The 21,365-nt window shown below is 41.9% G+C and overlaps 1 protein-coding gene across 1 annotated transcript in view; it reads right to left on the reverse strand.

The window, feature by feature from the left end:
- The window catches only part of LOC135215572 (leucine-rich repeat protein soc-2 homolog), a 73,507-nt gene that overhangs the window by 14,390 nt on the left and 37,752 nt on the right, over positions 1 to 21,365 (reverse strand). Inside the window, exon 4 of the mRNA XM_064250430.1 lies at positions 10,362 to 10,480. Coding sequence (XP_064106500.1) covers positions 10,362 to 10,480 — 119 coding nt within the window. The remainder of the gene's footprint in view (positions 1 to 10,361; positions 10,481 to 21,365) is intronic.

Consider the following 21,365-nt stretch of genomic DNA (forward strand, 5'->3'; position numbering starts at 1 on the left):
TCAATGTGGGCGAAGCTGATGCAGATTCAGAAACAGTTGACGATCTTGAAACTGTTTCGCAACCAGATCTTGACGAGATCATTGCAGTCAGCAAGTCCATGGGGCTTGTCGTCAAGGACGACGACATCAATGATCTTCTCGAGGAGCATCAAGAGGAACTTACGACAGATGACTTGAAGGAGTTGGAGGCAATGCAACATAACGTTGTTCAAGAAGAGTTCTCTAGCAGCGGCTACAAGGAGGAGGACCCTATGACAACGAAAGAAATTAAGGATGTTATAGCTGCTTTTCATAAAGTGCAATCATTTGTAGAAATGAGACACCCCAAAAAGGCTTACACAGGTCGTAAGCTTGCGCAGCTCGATGACGTTTGCCAGAGTCGTTACAGGAACATTTTGAAAAGCAGGCAGAAGCAATCTTCCTTGGATAGTTATTTTTTAAAGAGGCCTTTAGTAGTAAGCAGACAGGAAGGTTCAAGTGATATGAAAAAACAGAAAATTGAAAGTGGTGAAGAAATTGAAATTTTGGAAAAATGTGAAGTAGAAAATTGAAAGTGGTGAAGAAATTAAAATTTTATATAAAAGAAAAAAAAAGTAAAAAAAAAAAAATTTAATTTAATTTTAAGTTTTTTGTAAAGTTAAGTGTTAATGTTTTCTGCCATTTGTCCTCTGTTGCCACTTTCGGACATCGCCTCACTTGAAATACTGTACGTAGAGTATTTCTTGTACCCTGTACACTAATACACTTTACTTACTGGTACAGTAGTACCTCGAGATACGAAAGGCTCTACTTACAAAAAACTCGAGATACGAAAGCCAATGCGAAAAATTTTACTGCTCTACATACGAAAAGTTTTCAATATATGAAAGGTTGTTGCTGTAAAGTCACGAGATTCGCCCGGACCACCGAGAACAATGTTAAAACTCCCGCACCGCCAACTGTGTAAACTCGCCACCATCCTCCTTCTCTCCCATTGGTTCCTGATGCTAGTCACCCCATAAGGTCCTGCTCTCCTATTGGTCAGCATCTACCCCTTGTGCTTTAAGTATTCTATTGGTAAAAGGATGCTGTAAATTGAAAAACTTATTCATGCAATACATTTAACCCTTAAACGCCGGAGCAGTAAATAAAAAAATGACTCCTGTATGCCGGAGGGGTTTGAGAGTGAGCGCGTAAGCGGAAAAAATATTTTTTTCAAAAAATCACAGCGCGCTTAGTTTTCAAGATTAAGAGTTCATTTTTGGCTCCTTTTTTTGTCATTGCTTGAAGTTTAGTATGCAACCATCAAAAATGAAAAAAATTATCATTATCATATATAAATAATGCGATATATGATAGCGCAAAAACGAAATTTCATATATAATTGTATTCAAATCGCGCTGTGCGCAAAACGGTTGAAGGTAACAAGTTACTTTTTTTTTCGTTGTAATGTGCACTAAATTGCGATCATTTTGATATATAACACATTGTAAAACGATAAAAGCAACATAGAGAAAATATTATCACAAAAATAATGCATGAATTCGTAACGCGCTTACGTAAACACATATTTTTTTCAAAAATTCACCATAAATCTAAATATTGTCCTAGAGACTTCCAATATGTTTCAGAATGAAGACAAATGATTGAATATTACTATACTGTAAGAATATTAGCTTAAAAATGCAGTTTTCGACCATATCTGACGAGCTAAAATTGACCGAATGTCGAATTTTTTATATATATTTTTTTATATGCAATTATTTCGGAAATAAGAAAAGCTACAACTTTCAAATATTTTTCGTTTTATTCTACATGAAATTGCGCACATTTTCATATATATAAAACTCTATGAAATGCCTAATATGAAACGGAGCAAATATTCCGAGAATGGGACTTACGCATTTCGGAGATTTGTGGCGGAGAATCCGCGCGCGGAGGGAAGGAAAGTTTTTTTTTAAAAATTCACCATAAATTTAAATATTGTGCTAGAGACTTCGAATTTGTTTCACGATGAAGATAAATGACTGAATATTACTAGACTGTAAGAGTTTTATCTTACAATTGCGTTTTTCGACCATTTCGGTAGAGTCAAATTTGACCGAACGTGGTTTTTTTTTCTATTTATCGTGATTTTTATATGCAAATATTTCGAAAATGAGAATAGCTACAACCTTCAACTATTTATTGTTGTATTATACATGAAATTGCGCACATTTTCATATATAAAACGTTATGTAACGGCTAATTTAAAATGGTGCAAACATTACCACAATCGCACGTATGATTTTTCGGAAGAGTTACCGCGCGGACGTAAAGAAAATGTTATTTTTTCATAAATTCACCATAAATCGAAATATTGTGCTAGAGACTTCCAATTTGTTGCAAAATGAAGGTAAATGCTTGAATATTACTAGAATATAGGCGTTTTAGCTTACAATTGCGTTTTTCGACCATTTCGGTAGAGTCAAAATTGACCGAAGGTTGAAAATTTGTCACTTATCATTTTTTATATGAAAATATTTCAAATTGATAAAAGCTACAACATGGGTTGGTTTTTAGTTGTATTGTGCATGAAATTGCGCACATTTTCATATATAAAACTTTATGTAACGGCTAATTTAAAATGGTGCAAACATTACCACAATCGCATGTATGATTATTTTCGGAAGAGTTAACCGCGAGGACGTAAGGAAAAAGTTTTTTCATAAATTCACCATAAATCGAAATATTGTGCTAGAGACTTCCAATTAGTTGCAAAATTAAGTTAAATGATTGAATATTACTAAAATATAAGAGTTTTAGCTTACAATTGCGTTTTTCGACCATTTCGGTAGAGTCAAAGTTGACGAAGGTTGAAATTTTGGCACTTATCGTTATTTATATGAAATATCTTAAAACTGATAAAAGCTACAATCATGAGTATTTTTTTGTTGTATTCTACATAAAAATGCGCACATTTTCATATATAATACTCTATGTAACGGGCTAATTTAAAATGGTACAAAAATTATGTCAAAGTGACGAAATAATTTCAGAGATGTGTCACAGATACTTTTTAGTGCGGCAAGAAAGAAATTCGCGCTTGCGCGCCTGCGTAACGATTGTAAACAAAAACAACACCTTGATCCGTGAACTCCCAGCATCCCCCAAGGCGCGTGATTCAAGAGTTTTCGGCTGGTAGGCCTAAAAGTATTTTCCGCGAATTTAAAAAAAAACTTTTGTATGTCGACGTAAAATACGTCCAGTCGGCACCCGAGAGACAAAAAATGTCGACGTAATAAAATACGTCCAGTCGGCGTTTAAGGGCTAATACAAAAAAAAAAAAAATTAGGTAAAGATAGAATAAAGAATAGAAATGAATGGTTATTAGTATACTGTTTGGTAGTTTCAGTAGTTGAAGAGAGAGAATGAAAATTTATGGCTTACTGTGTAAAGTGATTGCTTGTCGATCGTTCGATACTCGTAAGTGCTGGATGTAAACAGACGTTTGGAAGCTTTTTTTTTTGTTTGTTTATTATAGTTAATGGTTACTTAAATGAGTACATGCAATACATTTAATAAAAAAAATTGTGAATTAGATATCATAAAATATAAAATAAATCACTGCCAACAAATACGTATTTTTTAGAATTTTTCTTCCGTTTTATTATTACGTTACGTATACGTATGTTTCATTATAGCTATAAGTATGTTTCATTATAGATACTAACGACAATTTATGGCTTACTGTGTGCTAGGAAAAATGATTGCTTGGCGCTCGTTCGATACTCGTAAGACGGGTAAGAGCTGAATGTAGACAATCGATTGGAAGGTTTGTTTTTTGTTTGTTTGTGTACTATAGTTAATGATTAATTAATAATTATTTGAAATGAGTACATACTGATTATTTATACATTTTATTGGCATATTCTAAGCTTTTAGCTCTTAGGTTTAGAGTCAGAATCATAGACTAGGCTACAGTAGCAACCACTAACATAGGCTAGGCTTATTGCTAAGGGACATATGCTAAAGTCCTAATATAATGCAGTAAAAATGGGTGAACATTACATGTAGTTGAATATTACTCATGTACAGTATTTTGCCTTTTTGGAGTCATATTTCTTCCGTCGGATCGGCGTTGTAACCCTAGATCATGTGTTTTAGGCCTGGAAATATAATTTACTGGGGTGTTTTTGGAGGGCTTGGAACGGATTAGCCATTTTACATGTAAAATATGTTTCAAGATACGAAAAACTCATAATACGAAGGCCGCCTTGGAACGGATTAATTTCGTATCTCGAGGTACCACTGTACAGTAAAGATTAGGTTAGGTATTGAATGGTCCAAATTGTTGTATTTCTTTGTTTATTGGTCAATTTAGCTTTATTATAAAATTTACTGTGGTGTTTTTGTTGGACTTGGAACGAAGTAGGCCATTTACATGTAAAACGTAGTTCAAGATACGAAAAAATCAGGTTACGAAGGCCGCTTCGGAACGGATTAATTTCGTATCTTGGGACACTGCTGTACATACGTATGTAGTAAAATGTGGAACCTTACCTTTCGAGAAAGGCGATGTCCGAAAGTGGCGACAGAGGAGGAGGACAAATGGCAGAAAACATGACCACTTAACTCCACGAAACACATTAAAAAATGGCAGAAAACATTAACAGTAAACTTTATGAAACACATTAACAAATGGCAGAAAGCATTAACACTTCTTGATTATCTCCATCTTCGTCTCCATATAAAGCATCCTCTAAAGTAACTTACGGTGCAACGAAAGTGAAATCCCTTACATGAATTTACATTAACGAACGAAATCTATGTGAACGAACGAATTCCAGGTGTACGATAACGCTGCCAGAACGAAATGGTCGAGGAACTCACTCACGTAGATGCATGATGGGATAGATGCTGACCAATCGGAGAGCAGGATCTTATGGCGGTAACTAGCATCAGGAACCAATGGGAGAGCGGGAGGATGGTGGTGAGTCTACCGAGTTGGTGGCGCACAAGTTTCAAAATTGTTCTCGGCAGCCCAAGCAAATCTCGGACTTTACAGTACACCCTTTCGCAACCTGAATTATTTTCATACACAGAAGCAAAAAAATCTTCATCTTCGCCTTCGTAACCTGGAATTTTCATACATAGGGACTTTGGTATGTAGGGGTATAACTGTATGGACTAAAATCAACAACAATCTCAGGGTAAATTTATGAGCAAATTCAAGATATTATGGGACAGGGAGGTGCAGTACATTCCCCAATGAAATCTCAAGTCACACTGACCTCCCTTTATCTTGTACTGAAACATTTTCCCACAGAATTCAGGTCACTTAGGAAGAAGAGGGCAAGAAGGATTCTTTACAGAACATCAGAAGTAGCTGGATGACTCTGATCTTCTCGGTCTTTTGCAGATAATATCTTAGGGCTCGCACTGGGCAAAAAACCCTTTCCTCTTCCTCTGGGCCCAAAATTTCCAATAAACTCTTAAGGTGGAAGGAATGAGGCCAGGGCTTGGATGGGTCCTCGTTCTTAGCTAGGAAACCTAGGGTACAAGAGCATACTGCGTCTCCTTGGGAGAAGCCTATCCTCTTGTCAATAGCTTGCAGTTCACTTACAAGCTTGGCAGTTGCCAAAGTCACAAGAAGTGTGTCTTCCATGTGAGGTCCTTCAGGCAAACAGAACTGAGGGGTTAAAAAGAAGGGCCTGTGAGCCACTTTAGCATGACGTCTAGATTCCAGGAAACCAGATTGGCCTCCTGCTTAGAAGTGTCAAATGACTTGACACGGTCACATAGATCTGGGTTTGACAACAGGTCCAGACCTCTATGCTTAAAAACCAAGCTAAGCATAGCTCAACACCCTTTAATAGTGGAAGAGGACAGACCTCCCGAGATCTTCAGATAGAGGAAGAAGTCCGCTAGTTGTGTCAAAGATGTCTCAGAAGATGAGATGCCAGAAATACCATCTACAAAAACCTGTCCCCTTTGCTTGGTAGACATTGCAAGATGTTGTCTGCATCATGCAATAGCTTCTGCAGCTGCTCTTGAAAAACGTTTTTCACTCTGACAACCTGACAGTCTGAAACCTGTCAAGAGTGAGAGGGGAAAAACAGTTGGCGGTATTTCTTGAAGCAAGGTTGTATTGAGTAACCATGGTTTTTGGGGAAGTATCTCAGGAAGTCCACCAAAAGCCGTAGAAGGTCCAAAAACCACTCCTTCACGGACCAGAACAAAGCTACGAGGGTCACCGAGACGTTTGGTGCAAGACAACCTTAACCTTGTTCAGCACTTCTCTCACCATGTTGAAGAGTGGGAAGGCATACATATCCAGGCCTGACCAGTCTTGGAGCATGGCATCTGTTGCTCATGCCAGGGGATTCAGGGCTGGAGAGCAGAAGAGAAGAAGGCGTTGGCTTCTTGAGGTGACAAACAGGTCCAGAGTCAGTTTGCCCCACAATCTCCAAAAGTCAAGACAAACAATGAGATCCAAGGTCCATTCAGTGGGAAGAACCTGCATCCAATAACTCAGTTCGTCTGCCAGAATGTTTAGTTTACCTTGAATAAATCGAGTGACCAGCGTCACTCGATTCTGGTCTGCCCATAGAAGATCCTTTGCTGCATGGCAGAGACGAGGAATGAGTGCCTCCCTGCTTTCCGATATAAGTCAGTGTGGTGTTGTCCGCATGGATTACCATTGGCTTGTAGATCATGGTCAAGAGGCACTGAAGACCCTAGATGAATTGCCTTAACTCCCTTACATTGATATGAAGGTTCCATTCTTCTGACCACATGCTGAAACTTCCAGACTTTCAAGAACGTTCCCTGCAAAAGTTCCTTCAGACAGCTACCACTTGAGGTCTGACTTGATCTCCTGAATGATGGGAAACACTACAGAGTCCAGTTGGGTTTTCCTATCCAAGTTGGCTTTTAGGTAGAATTGGAGGACTTATGTGGAGTCTGCCTGCTAGAGTCTCTAGTAGGCTCATCCACTGGTAGGCCAAACACAAAAAGGGTGAGAAAACTGCAGATCGTCTAGGAGCAGTTGGCAATTCTCTTAGGGAATGGAAAATCCCAAATAGAGGCTCTCTCATGTCAGGGCTAACCAAGACTTTTGAAGATTTATAAGAATTCCTAATTCCTGAGTGAGGTGAAGAATGGTCTGCAGGTCCCTCGTGCACTTCTCCTTCAAAGGGGATTGAAGAGGCCAGTTGTCTATGTAAAGACTGATGTTGATGCCGATCAGATGAAGCCATTTTGTGAGAGGGGCGAGGACTCCAGTAAACACTTGAGGTGCCATGGAGAGAACTGAAATACTTTGCCCTGGAAGACAAACCAGAGTTACTTCCTGGAGTCTAGTTGGATGAGGATATGGTAGTATGTGCGGCACATCCAACGTTATCATTCAATCGCCCAGGTGAATGGATGACATGACAGACTGGTTCATCTCCATCTTAAATTTTGTCTCCGTAAGAACAGATTGCGGGCGCTTACGTCTAGGACTGGTCTGCAACCCCCAGATGCTTTGGGGACTACAGAAAGACATTGTAAAAGCCCTCTGTGCAGATGTCCTAGACTTCTATGGCTCTCTTGAAAAGGAGGAAGGATACTTCCTTAAAAGAGCCGAATGCTTCTCTGAGCATTTTGAGTATGCCGTCAAGACGATGGGGGAAGTTAACAAAGGAGGCTTCTCTATAAAGAGGATGGAGTAGCCCTCCTTCAGATTCTGTGACTCCACTTCTCCCAAAAATGGAGAAGTCTGGCTCCTACTTGAGTATGAAGGATTTCTTGTTCATTTCTTGAGCAAACCCTTGGAAGAGCTCCTCTTCATGGCTCTAGCTGAGAACCAGACATTGTAGCAGTCTGGGTTGCAACTTAGGCTTGCTTCCACAAAAATAATGTTGTTGAAGCGGAGAGACGGTCTTAAGCACAAACAATGATAACGACGAATCCTTGGGGTGGTTGGAAGACTGTGCTAAGAGGTCTTGAGTGGACTTCTCCTGGAGGTCAAAAGCAATATCTTCCACAATTATCAAAAGGAGAATGGAAAATCCCAAATAGAGGCTCTCTCATGTGACTGTGTGACTCCTCTGGTGCTGAAGGAGCACAAAAGTTCTCTTCCTCAGAACCCAGAAAGAGAAAAGGGCTGCAAGTTCCGAAGTGCCATCCTTGATGGCTTTGTGCATGACAAAACTCCAAACAAATCTGTCAAAAAGTGCTAATCCAAGTCCTTGTAGTCTTCAATCTTCTTAGCAAGGGCTCTGACCCTCCAGTCAAGGAAACTGAAAACCTCAGACCTTGAAGAGGTTCTTCAACTACATGGTCCAGCTCTGTTGAAGAAAAGATCTTCGACAATACGAAGGCCAAGAGACAGGAAGAGTCAATGAGGCTAGAGAAGTCCTCTAAGGAGGAGGCAGCATCTCCCAAAGAGGGAGCTTCCATGGTGGTGTACAAATGGTATCTCCTCTTAACCAGACGAAAGGGATAATGGGCAAAAGTAGCCTTACCTTGCTCCCTCTTGGCAGAGAGCCAGTCTTCAGTTTCTCTGATTGCCTTCTTAGATGGAAAGGAACAAGCCATCTTGGGAAGCCTGGAGCTATCTTCTGGTAGACTCCTCATCAGAAAGGAAGAATGTGAAACCAGGGCATCTGGAGCAAAAAAATGAAGGAAAAATCACCAACAGGTAGTGCAGAAGAGCTGCAAATGCCAAAGGAGCAGGGTCTTGGTTGACCTTTTCATCATCAGAAGAGACTGAAGACAGGGACAAGTCATGAGCAGACTTGGAGGTGGGAGCTTTCTTGAGAAAGCTCAGGACTTCAGATAATTGTTGTCTGATGGGTGCCAAATATGGCTCATCTTGATCCAAGGTGGGGCACTTGGCACTCAGGAGAGATAGACAGGTGATGAAGAGTCTGCGCCATGCGCTCGGGATGAGACGGGTGCTTAGACGACGGGACCCGAAGTGGTCATTTGGGTGCTTGACATAAAAAAGAGGGTGCTCAACAGAAGGGCATTCAGGAGAGAATGTTTCTGGCAAATCCCACGGGTGAGTACGAATCAGGCTGAGGAAAAGACAGAGATCCACAGCATAGCTGCCATTAGCCTGTGGACTGCAAAGTGCCTCCTTGTACTCATTAACAGGGTTCATGCAACAATCTCGACTTGGGGGGCGGGGGGCAACTACCCATGGGCAAACCCCACCAGCTTCTCTTGAACTTTCAGTACATCTTATCCATGGTTACGGGGAGCGGGACAGTGACCTTCATCTTAAGAGAACTGGCAGGATGAGTAGCCACCAGTTTCATTTCCACTTTACTAAGCATTTTATCACAAAGATCTTTATCTATAGGACTTTCAAGGACATCCCTATCTCAAGAAACAGTGTGTACTACCAGGTTTAACTCTTGGGCCTTTCTCTTTCTGTCCCTTACAAGCTTATTAAGGTTAGATTCACAAACCTTCCACTTTCTCTCATCCCAAACCTTGGACTAATCACAAGTACGTATTCTCCTTAGAAAATACCTGTCCTCTACATTTTCTACATATAGTATGCAAATCATAATATAACTTAGTCTAGTTCTACAGCCTTCACTACAGTTAGCAACAAACAACTAGATGCACTCTAATCAGACAAATAATTCAAAAAGCTTACAACTGACAAAAAACACACAATAGCTTGAAGCTACAAAAATGGCAATATTCACCAAATTCCAGTAAAAAAAAAAAAAAAAAAAAAAAAAAAAAAAAAAAAAAAACCTGCAACAACCTCAACCATGTTGACCATGAGAACTGCAGAAACAGAATGCCGCTGTCAGCCAAGTCGTTCCAACACACCCAATAAGTGGCCAGGGTTTGCCACCTACATTAAACTATCAAAGCACTACCGCAACTATTAGATATAAAAGGCTGCCGTGTGAGTTAAAAACTACAGCTATGTAATTACTGGTAAGTTACTTACATGAAAACTGTCTTCTCGGATTTAGAGGTGTGCGCTAATAATGGGCATGACTGCCCATCTAGAAACTCCAATTATATGACAAGTTTAATGAAAACTCAGTTACATTTTGCAATGCATGGCTTACCCAATGAATTAGTTCATAAATGAGAACTTTGTAAAGTTTCAGCCTGACAGATAAGTCAGGAGACATCAAAAGGAGTAAATGAAAAGAAATAGGAAGACTAATGCAACTGAGGGCTGAATGATTGCTACAATGAACCTTCAGACAAAATGAGCAGTGAGCAGTATGGCCTATGAACAAACCTGACATGATCCATCACCTCCCCAACAACATTAAGATCCATTGTTTACTATGCTGATAAATGTGAAGTTAGAAGCTTTAAGACATTTAATACTGAAATCTATACTACTAGCTAAATGCATTGTCAATGACACTAACCTACTAAATTCCTTAGAAATATCTAAGTCAGCCTGTATGGGCTTGTTCTTCTTGGTTGTTGGTTTTGGCTTGGAGTCATCAACCACTACTCGGACCTGCCTGTCTCCAGCAGTTTTTTCCTGAAAAAACAAGATTGCTAAAAAAACCTTGGATTCATGGGTTCCAATATTAGTGTATAAATATCTATACTATTGGTAATGACTCCCAAATAGTATGTAGATCTGTCCTGCATATGAAAATAAACTTTAAAAATTAAATACTTAAACTACTGAAAAAAAAAGATAGTACTTTTTAAACAATTGGTAAGTCTCAGCAAAGTTTAACTAACTTAGGAAAATAATTCAAGGGGTCAAAAACTGTTTCACTAACAGACACTGAGCTCGTATATTTCTAAAATGCAATATTAGCACTACTGCAATTTCTACAAGATCATTATCATCAACACAAAGTATACAATATTTCCCTAAACGGAATCTTTGAAATCAATTAATCAGTAAACAATGCAAAATATCCAAACTCTTGAAATAAATTAATCAGTAAACAATGCAAAATATCCAAACTCAAAAGTAATTCATATTTTTCCTAGGATACAAACCTACACTTCCATACATGGTTTTGTTTGTTTTTTTGTTTGTATGGTGTTTTAGGTTGCATGGAACCAGTGGTTATTCAGCAACGGGACCAATGGCTTTACATGACTTCCGAACCACATTGAGAGTGAACTTCTATCACCACTGGAATGCCCAAGAATTAAACTCGCAGCCACAAATGTGGTATGCCAACACCATACCGACTACGCCACTGAGGCACTTACTTCCATACATGGAGTATTCACACATCATCAAATCATTGCATGCATACAATACATTATAATTTTGTTTATTTTTTTATTGCTTTGACATAGTCTCCATGACAACATGCTATTGGCTGGAGGAGCTGGAAGTAGCCAATCAAAGAGAGTTTCTAACAAAGGCTCTCTCTCTCTCTCTCTGACAACACACTATTGGCTGGAAGGGTTGAAAACAGCCAATCACAAAGCTTGTCTCGGAAGCTTTGTGTATACTGTCAGAAGGGCAGGTCATATTTTCTCTGTTTTGAAGGTGATCAGTGAGATTGATCATTCCACTTCTATGATCCTGCAGTTCCAATGACAGTATGATGTCTATGATGCCTCCTTGCAGATTAGACTTTCAGCTTAATGCCAACAACTCATTCGTTAGCTTCAAGTTGGTCATGAAACAGTGTCCAAATTGTCATTTCTCTTGACTAGAGAGATTATCAAATGAGTGTATCCCCTAACTTCCTGGTGGACATCCATACATTTAAGGCCAGATTTTTCAAGGGAAGGATGAGTCTGATAAAAGAAAACTAATTCATTTGGCTGTAGGTGGACACTGGATATTTAATTATGAAAATGACCGATGAAGGATGTAACATATGTTGGAAACATCAAGATGTTTACTGAAAATGGAGGCCAACTGCTACTCATGAATACTACCCTATCAACTTCTGTTATGAATGTCATAAAAGTTGATAGAACGATCCCGTTCACACACTTGCATGTAGATAGCATGGTAACATCCAGATGATCAAGCTAAAACACGTACATGAGCGAAAGGCATTGCACAAACATGCTATTGATGCAGTCGAACCTGGGTTGTTGCCTTTCTATATATGTATTAACAGAAGTGCTATCAAAGCTCTTCATCTGACAGAATTCAATGAAGTGGTGATCAGATGGAAATCAGTTTTTCAATGTGAAATGGACATAAACCATCTTGTTCTCTTCTTAAAACCTTCATGTGAGCGTGGTCATTGGTTTGTTCCCAGTCACACCATGCCAAGGCAACTGCCATCCTGGTTAGTGTTTCGAAGAATGAAAAATCTCAGGATGGGGATAGTATAACCAGGGCCCTACTAACTTGGTGATGTTGCTGTCAAAGGAGTTCCTTTTCAGACCCTGACTACTAACTTGAAGTTGTTGTCAAAGGGGTTCCTTTTCAGATCCTGAGACTCCTGAAACTGTCTTGAAAATCTATATAACATTCTCTTCCCCTCGGGTTGTGGATAAACATGATATTGTTATGATAAAATAAAAGTTTGTTCATACTTACCTGGCAGATATATATATATAGCTGTATTCTCTGAAGTCCGACAGAATTTCAAAACTCCCGGCACACGAAGTGATCGGCCAGGTGGTTAGTACCCATTCCCGCCGCTAGGAGGCAGGTATCAGGAACCATTCCCATTTTCTATTCAGATTTTCTAGTGCCACTGTCCCCTGAGGGGAGGTGGGTGGGTACTTTATATATATATCTGCCAGGTAAGTATGAACAAACTTTATTGTATCATAACAATATCATTTTGTTCATGACACTTACCTGTCAGATATATATATATAGCTGAATCCCACCATTGGAGGTGGGAAGGGACAGAATAGAATGATTTTGGAAACAATTACATGCAGATGATTGACATCTTGGTTCCTTACCTGTTAGCATAGCTGACTTTGTGATTACTGTCACCCAAGTCTGCCTCTGCTTTACTAGTGTCTCCAGCAAGGTAGTGACCTGTATAGCTGGTGAGTTCTAGATGATCTGTCAACGGGAGCGTGACCACAATGCGACTAGACCATATTGACCATACTCTGACGGCAACAAAGCGTAAAACCACCACCTGACCTAGCCTAACGAACGTTATTCCCCTTAAACTATTAGGCTACAGAAAGGGAAGTCCGCCTCAAGCGGCCGACCCCACAACCATAAAATCAAAACCAATAATTAAAAGCACACCTATCCCTTTTCTATGGGATAGGATTCGTGCTGCTTCCCGCCCCCAAGATTGCGTCTGCGGCTATATATGGTCCAAGCGAGTAGCAATTCTCATATGCCGTCTTCACATCCCTGAGGTAGTGTGAAGCGAACACAGAGTTGCTTCGCCAAAATGTGGCACTGAGTATGTCACTGAGTGCCATATTCCTCTGAAATGCCACCGAAGTTGCTACAGCTCTAACTTCGTGCGCATTAACCTTCAGAAGCTTCTTATCACCCTCTGAAGATAATGTATGGGCCTCTCTGATGGTGCTTCTTAAAAAGAACGCTAGGGCGTTCTTCGACATTGGCAAGTCTGGCCTTTTTACAGAACACCACAGATTGTCCGATAAGCCTCTACATTGTTTTGTTCTTTCCAGATAAAATTTGAGAGCCCTGACAGAGCACAGGACTCTCTCTGGTTCTCGTCCCACGATCTCTGTTAATCCCTTGATATCAAAGGTCTTGGGCCAAGGATTGGAAGGATTTTCGTTTTTTGCTAGAAAAGAAGGAATCAGGGAACACACTGCATCGTGTCCTCTGAAACCCACTTTCTTACTCATGGCTTGATCTCACTAACCCTCTTTGCCGTGGCCAGAGCAGTTAGGAAAATAGCCTTTATCGTTAAATCCTTTAACAAGGCCTTTTGCAAAGGTTCGAAAGGACCTGACATAAAAAACTTTAGAACTATATCCAAGTTCCAAGAGGGAGTCTTCAGTTGCGGTACTTTCGCTGTATCAAAGGACCTCAAAAGATCGTGAAGGTCCCTATTGTTGGTCAAGTCTAGACCTCTATGTCGAAAAACAGTTGATAACATGCTTTTGTACCCTCTGATCGTTGGGACCGCAAGCTTATCCACATTCCTTAGATGAAGGAGGAAATCAGCGATCTGGCTCACAGAGGTCTTGGAGGAGGAAATGTCTTTCCTCCTACACCATCTCCTAAAGACAGCCCACTTCGACTGGTAAACAGCTCGAGAGGAAGCTCTTCTTGCGTTGGCAATAGCTTTTGCCACCGCTCTTGAAAAACCTCTCGCTCTGGCCAACTTTTCGATAGTCTGAATGCAGTCAGACTCAGAGCGGAGAGGTTTCTGTGATACCTCTCGAAGTGGGGCTGTCTGAGTAGATCGGTTCTTTCTGGTTGAATCCTTGGGAAGTCCACCAGAAAGGACATGACCTCTGTGAACCAGTCGCTTGACGGCCAAAACGGAGCTATCAGGGTCATTCTGGCTCCTTGCGACGCTGCGAACTTCCTGATAACTTCCCCTAGGAGTTTGAACGGTGGAAAGGCGTAGACATCCATCCCCGTCCAGTCCCATAGCATGGCATCTACAGCTACAGCACCTGGGTCTAGAACAGGGGAGCAATACACAGGAAGCCTCTTCGTTTTCAATGTCGCGAATAGATCTACTACTGGGCGCCCCCAAAGTCTCCACAACTTCTGGCAGACTTCCAGATGTAGAGTCCATTCGGTTGCAAGTAGTTGATTTCGACGGCTGAGGATGTCCGCACGTACGTTCTGGAGTCCTGAAATGAACCTCGTCAATATCATTATGTTCCTCTCTTTCGTCCAAAGCATTATCTCTCTCGATATCTTGAACAGGGAACAAGAGTGCGTCACCCCCTGCTTTTTTATATAAGCAAGCGCCGTGGAGTTGTCTGAATTGACTTGAACAATCCGGCCCGTAACTTGTCCCTCGAAGAACTGAAGAGCCAACCGAATTGCCTCTAACTCTTTGAGGTTTATGTGCCAAGTCCTCTGTTCCCCTCTCCAGAGACCTGACACTTCCTCCTTCCCCAGAGTTTCTCCCCAGCCCGTCATGGACGCGTCTGAGAACAACACTAGGTCGGGGCTCCATAGCTCGAGGGACAATCCTTCCGAAAGTTTGACTGGATCGAGCCACCACTTCAGGTGGTCTTTGACCGACCGAGATATTCTCAAGTCTCTTCTAGATTCTCCTTGTTTTCCCAGTTTTCTGACAGGAAAAACTGGAGCGGCCTGAGGTGCAACCTCCCCAGGGAAACAAACTTCTCCAGCGAAGAAATGGTCCCCAGCAGACTCATCCATTCCTTCACCGTTCTAGAGATGGAAAAGCTCAAAAAGCCGCTGAATCCATCTGAATCCCCAGATACACGATGGACTGTGTCGGGGTCAGATGGGACTTTTCGAAATTGACTAATAGGCCCAGGGCCTTCGTCAGCTGCAACGTTGTATGCAGGTCCTCCAGACACCTTGCCTCCGACAACGACTGGATGAGCCAATCGTCTAGGTAGAGTGAGACTCTTATTTTCGAGAGATGGAGCCACTTCGCTACGTTCCTCATGAGAAGTGTGAAGACCGGATAGGATGCCGTACTTTAGGCCGGAGCAGAGAGCTCTGAACTGGAAGACCTGTCCCTTCAATACGAAACCTCAGGAACTTCCTGAACCGAGGGTGGATCGGGACATGGAAGTATGCGTCTTGTAGGTCCAAAGACACATCAATCTCCTGGCCTCAGGGCTCCCAATAACAGACCGAGACGTTTCCATCTTGAATTTTTCTTTTCTTACGAAAAGAATCAGTCTGCGGACGTTCAGGGACAGGTCTCCATCCCCAAACTTGCGGAACAGGAATAACCATGTTGTAAAAGCCTGGGGATCCAATGATAGAACTCGTTCTACGGCTCTCTTTCCTAACATTTGATCGAGGAGATCGAGTAGGATCTGTTGCTTCGGCAGTGGTATGACGGCGACCAGATCTACGGGCTTCACGCTCAAAGGAGGAACAGAGAGAAAAGGGAATCTTGTACACTCTCTCGATTATCTCGAGGGACCAGGTGCCGCCCCTCTTACTCTCCAAGCTTCAGCGAATAAGGAGTCTCTCGCTCCCACCGGTGTCTGAAGGGCAGACATATTTCTTTCCTCTACTGTTTGCAGGAGTCTTGCCTCTCGAGAAGCCCCTTCCTCTAGAGGTAACTCTAGGGGGAGCTTTGCCACGAAAGGGCTGAAACTTCTTCTTAGGAGCTTGAGCGACTCGGGCAGAAGATCGAGCCGCAGGACGTCTCGATGACTGAGATAAAAGGTCCTGCGTAGCTTTCTCTTGCAGATTCACCAACAAATCCTTCACTAAATTTTGCCGGGAAGATATTAGAAGGAAAAAGGAGTGAATAACAATTCCACCTTCTGCGCAGGCGACACCGACTTAGAGGTAAAACTACAGTACAGTGCACGTTTCTTTAAGATTCCAGTTGCAAAGTGGGATGCCAATTCGTCGGAACCATCCCTCAATGCCTTGTCCATACATGACAGGACACTCGATAGTTCTTCTAATGAAATACAGTCAGGGCTCCTAGACTGCAGGTCTAGAGCACCCAAGCACCAGTCTAAGAAGTTAAAAACTTCCAGCGTCTTATAAATGCCTTTAAGGTGGTGATCCATCTCTGACATCGTCCATGACACTTTAGCCGATGACAGGTAAGACCTCCTCGACGTGTCTACTAAATTAGAGAAATCACCTTGAGCAGAAGAAGGAAGCCTCAATCCTGCTTCTTCTCCGGTCTCGTACCATATTCCAGCTCTTCCGCTTAGTTTCGCTGGTGGTAGCGCAAAGGAAGTCTTGCCCTTAGCCTTTCTGGATTCCATCCAATCATGCATTCTTTTAAAATGTTATTGTTATAATACAATTAAGTTTGTTCATACTTACCTGGCAGATATATATATAGCTGTATTCTCCGAAGTCCGACAGAATTTCAAAATTCGCGGCACACGCAGTGGGCGGCCAGGTGGTAGTACCCATTCCCGCCGCTGGGAGGCGGATATAAGGAACTATTCCCATTTTCTATTCATATTTTATCAGTGCCACTGTCTCCTGAGGGGAGGTGGGTGGGCACTTTAATTATATATATCTGCCAGGTAAGTATGAACAAACTTAATTGTATTATAACAATAACATTTTGTTCATGAAACTTACCTGACAGATATAAATATAGCTGAATCCCACCTTCGGATGGTGGGAAGAGACAGAATAGGATTTTTGGGAAACTAAATTAAGTCGATGATATACATCTTGGTTCCTCACCTGTTAGCATAGCCGACTTCGTGATTACTGTCACCAAAGTCTGCTTCTGCGTTACTAGAGTTGCCAGCGAGGTAGAGACCTGTAATGCTGGTGCGCTCTAGATGATCTGTCAACGGGGGCGTGACCACAATGTGACTAGACCATATGACCATACTTCTGAGGGCAACGAAGCTAAAAACCACCACCTGACCTAACCTATCAAAGTTAGTTCCATAACTTCTAGGCTAAAGAAAAGGAACGCGCCTCAAGCGACCAACCCTTCAAAGTAAAAGCACACCTATCCTTTTCTATAGGATAGGATTCGTGTGCTTGCTGCCCCTATAATATATCTACGGATATGTATGGTCCTAGCGACTTACAGATCTCAAATGTCGTCTTCACATCCCGTCGGGAGTGTGAAGCGAACACAGAGTTGCTTCGCTAAAGCGTGGCACTCAGGATGTTACTTAGTGTCATGCCCTGTTGAAATGCTTCCGAGGCCGCGCCCTCACCTCTTGAGCATTCATATTAAGAAAAAATCTCAAATCTTTATGCAAACATACGAATGAGACTTCTTAAAAAGAACTCCTTGACTATAATGCAAGGGTGTTCTTGGACATGAACTAGTCTGGTCTTTTACGGACACCGCAGATTGTCCGTTGACCTCGACTTTCTATAGTTTTATCAAGATAAAACTTGAGAAACCCGACAGGGCACAGGACTCTCTAATGCCCTTGCCCAATAATTTGTGCCATACCTTGGTCTCCAAGCCTTCGGGTCAAGGGTTAGACAGGTTTTCGTTCTTATCAAGAACGGAAGGCTTAGAGGACAGACCGCATTATGTCCTTTAAAGCTAAAACCTCTGATGATGGCTAAAAGCTGACTAACCCTCTTTGCCGTGGCTAGAGCGGTTTAGAATGTTAGCCTTTCTGGTCAACGTGTATTAAGTTCGCAGAAAGGATAGGTTCGAATGCTTTTGGCATCAGAAACTCAGACTACGTCTAAGTTCCATGCCGGAACCTGCGATCCAGAGAATTTCAAGATCTTCCCCAGACCTCAAAGATCGTGAAGCTTTGTTGTTTGACAGAACCGAATCTCTGAGCCTAGAGGCCGTCAACAACATATTTGCATATTCTACAATAGTTAGGACTTCTATCTTATCTCATACTTCATACGGAAAGATAGAACCATAAAGAAATTCACAGAGGTCGAGTTGGAGGAACAGTCATTTCCCTTCACTATCTCCAGAAACGGCCCGCACCGATTGAACACTGAAAATAGGCAGCACTGCTTTGCCTTGGCTAAGAGACTGCCATAGTCTTGAAGATCTTATCGCTTCTCGATAGTCTGAACGCCTTCAGACTCCGAGAGGAGAGATATTAGATACTTCACTAAGTGACGATGTTTTAGATTACACCGATTTCTCTCGGGAAGGGTGGGCTTTGGACAATTCTCTGAATTACCTGACCTCTGTGAATCCAACCTCTTAGAGGCAACATGTGGTGACTAAAGCTAATCCTCTAGGATCATGAATAAGGGAACAACTTAAGAGGAAGCTCCTTCGTCTTCAATATTACGAAAAATTTAACGAAAGGACACCCTCAGTCTCTCCTCACTTTCGACATACTTCTAAGTGAGGATTACTCAGACGTCAGTAGTTGTTGCCTTCGATCGAGAAGACCCGCACGGACGTGCACTAGTTTAACGAACCTCTTGAGGATCGTTACGTTCCGTGCCCAAGCCCATAACTAATTCTCTCTTCTTGAGCTATGAGAGAGCTGAGAAATTATCCGAGATGATTGGGCCACTCGATCCAAACTCATCCTTCGAGGAACTGGAGAGCCGACCAAATTTGGCTTCCAATTCTTTCAGACAATGTGCCAGAACATCTATTCCTCTGTTCGGATGTCTGGCACCCTCTCTGCTATCACCCGAGGTGATCCTCAAGGCGTTGAGAGAAAATTAGAATTATTACAAGATCTTTGATGTTATTCCAATTTCTTCGTGAGGAAAAATTGTAGAGGTCTGAATTGCTGTTATTCAGGGAAAAACAAGCTTCTCCAGCGAGGAAATGGTCCCCAGCAAACTCATCCATTCCCTCACTCAGCCTGCCTTCCTTCCCTAAATAAGGCTGCACTTTGCATAAGCAGGAGTGCATTATTATTAGTGCTATGCCGCGGTAGATTCGTACAGAATTCTGTTACCGTGCGGTAAAACCCGCACCGAACAAGTATAAGAGATATCTTGTTGAAATTTCTAAGTAAACGAAGGCATGTTCATTCATGATTACTAGAATTTCCTCAACACCGAGGCTAAAATCCATGATTGTACGGCAGAGAGACGCAACCAACCGCGCATGACACCGAGCAGCCGGTACTGCGTAGATCACAGTAACAGCAGCCTTGTTCATCGTCTCGCACTATCTGCCTGAGTTGCCAGCTACTCTTTTACGAAGGGATAGGTATGAAATTATCGAGCAAAAGGACTCTCAAGCAGGCATATTAAACGAAATAAAATTTGCTAAATACAGAATCTGAGTTGTTGTCGTAACAATACCTGAATAGTTATTCTTACTCCGAAAACTCTTGGAAGGTTGAGGGAGTGTCAAATAAATACATTAGAACAACAGTTTCTTTCGGCTTCTATCCGCAGAGGTAAATACGATATGCGTATATGACTTGACCCATGCGTTAGCAAAATGACGCAAAGATAAACTACGTAAGTATTGTAGTAATTTGAACATCGAATTCTCTACTACTCTTTCCTCGACGAGGAAGAGAGAAAGAAATGAAAAAGACTGTCCACGTTCTAATGAATGAGACTTTTTAAAAGAACTCCTTGACTCTTTTCCAAGACTCTTTGCCGAAAAAGGGAGTAATATTCGAATAGAGATCATCAAGAGAGAACCGAGGATCGAAAAGGACCGTTCAATGTTCTTATGATATTGGACATAAGACTTCCTGGATCTAGTCTACAATTCTTTTTCCTACTCCCGGATGAGCCTCTGAAAATGAATGAGAGCTCTTCCGAAATTTGTTAATGAGTTTATCCGCTTAAACGATAAAAACGTTAAAATCTATGTCATGAGAACTACCCCATTTATGAGGGGCCCCTCCCCCACTTAAATGACAAAACGTTTAGTATCTTGACAATGGGGCAAAACGTCCTTACTGACAAAACTATTAGCACTTTGCTAATAGGGGAAAACCCTTTAACATGACCGAAAGTCACCAGGAATCCGAGTATATAATCTTCCCGATTCTCAGAGAAATCGATGAAGAGGAAAGAGGGATCGAAGAAAAAATTTGGGTATGTCCTCTCCGCTAACTCCGAATCCTTTTTTAAAAATTTCTGTAAAGGAATGTCCTGTGGTAGAGTCCTGAAAAAACCTCCTCTTGACGAGCGTTTATAAAGCGTCAAGCGTCCTAAGAAACGTCCTGAACAGCAAATAAAACGCCTTCTACAAGTCTTTTCTCTCGCAAAGCGTCCTGCCGAGCTTCCACCGAAGCGTTCCTGGTCGAATGTGCACAAAAGCGTCCTCATAAGCGTCCTGCCGAGCGTCCTCAAAAGCGTCCTGGAAAGCGGCCTCAAAAAACATCCTGCGTAGCTAAGAGCGTGTCTGAGCAGAGAACACCAAGTCTTCTGAACAACGTTTCAGAGAGGAACTCGTTGAGCGCCCTGATGCATGCAAGTCCCGCCAAGATGGCGTCCTGGCGAGCGACCTTGCCAACATCTCAATGTTATGACGAACGCGTTTTGCGTATGACGTTGAATATTTCAAGGGACGTCCTCATGCGAGTCTCCCATGGAGAGCCGCACGCTGCTCCTGAAGTGTGTGAACACTAAAAAAAGGAGGACGTATGTATGGCTTTTTTTTTCGGGGGGTTCCTTCAAGACGGGCCTTAAAGACCTTCATACCTTTTTACAAAGACAGTGGCCACCTGTGCGACAACTTGCGTCTTAGTAATGCAAAAGAACATCTCCAGAAACGCACTCAGCAAAGGAAAGGAACGAGCGTCGAAAGACACCCACGCAAGGTGCTTGCCGAGCGTCCTGGAGAATGTCTCTACTTATAGGACGTCGAGCACCTCCAACAAAAAGCTAGCTCACGTCTAAATTGCCCTTCTTATCCCGAACCAGAGACATAAGTTGTTTGACT

The sequence above is a fragment of the Macrobrachium nipponense genome, chromosome 5 (genome assembly GCF_015104395.2).
Source record: "Macrobrachium nipponense isolate FS-2020 chromosome 5, ASM1510439v2, whole genome shotgun sequence".
Taxonomy (NCBI): domain Eukaryota; kingdom Metazoa; phylum Arthropoda; class Malacostraca; order Decapoda; family Palaemonidae; genus Macrobrachium; species Macrobrachium nipponense.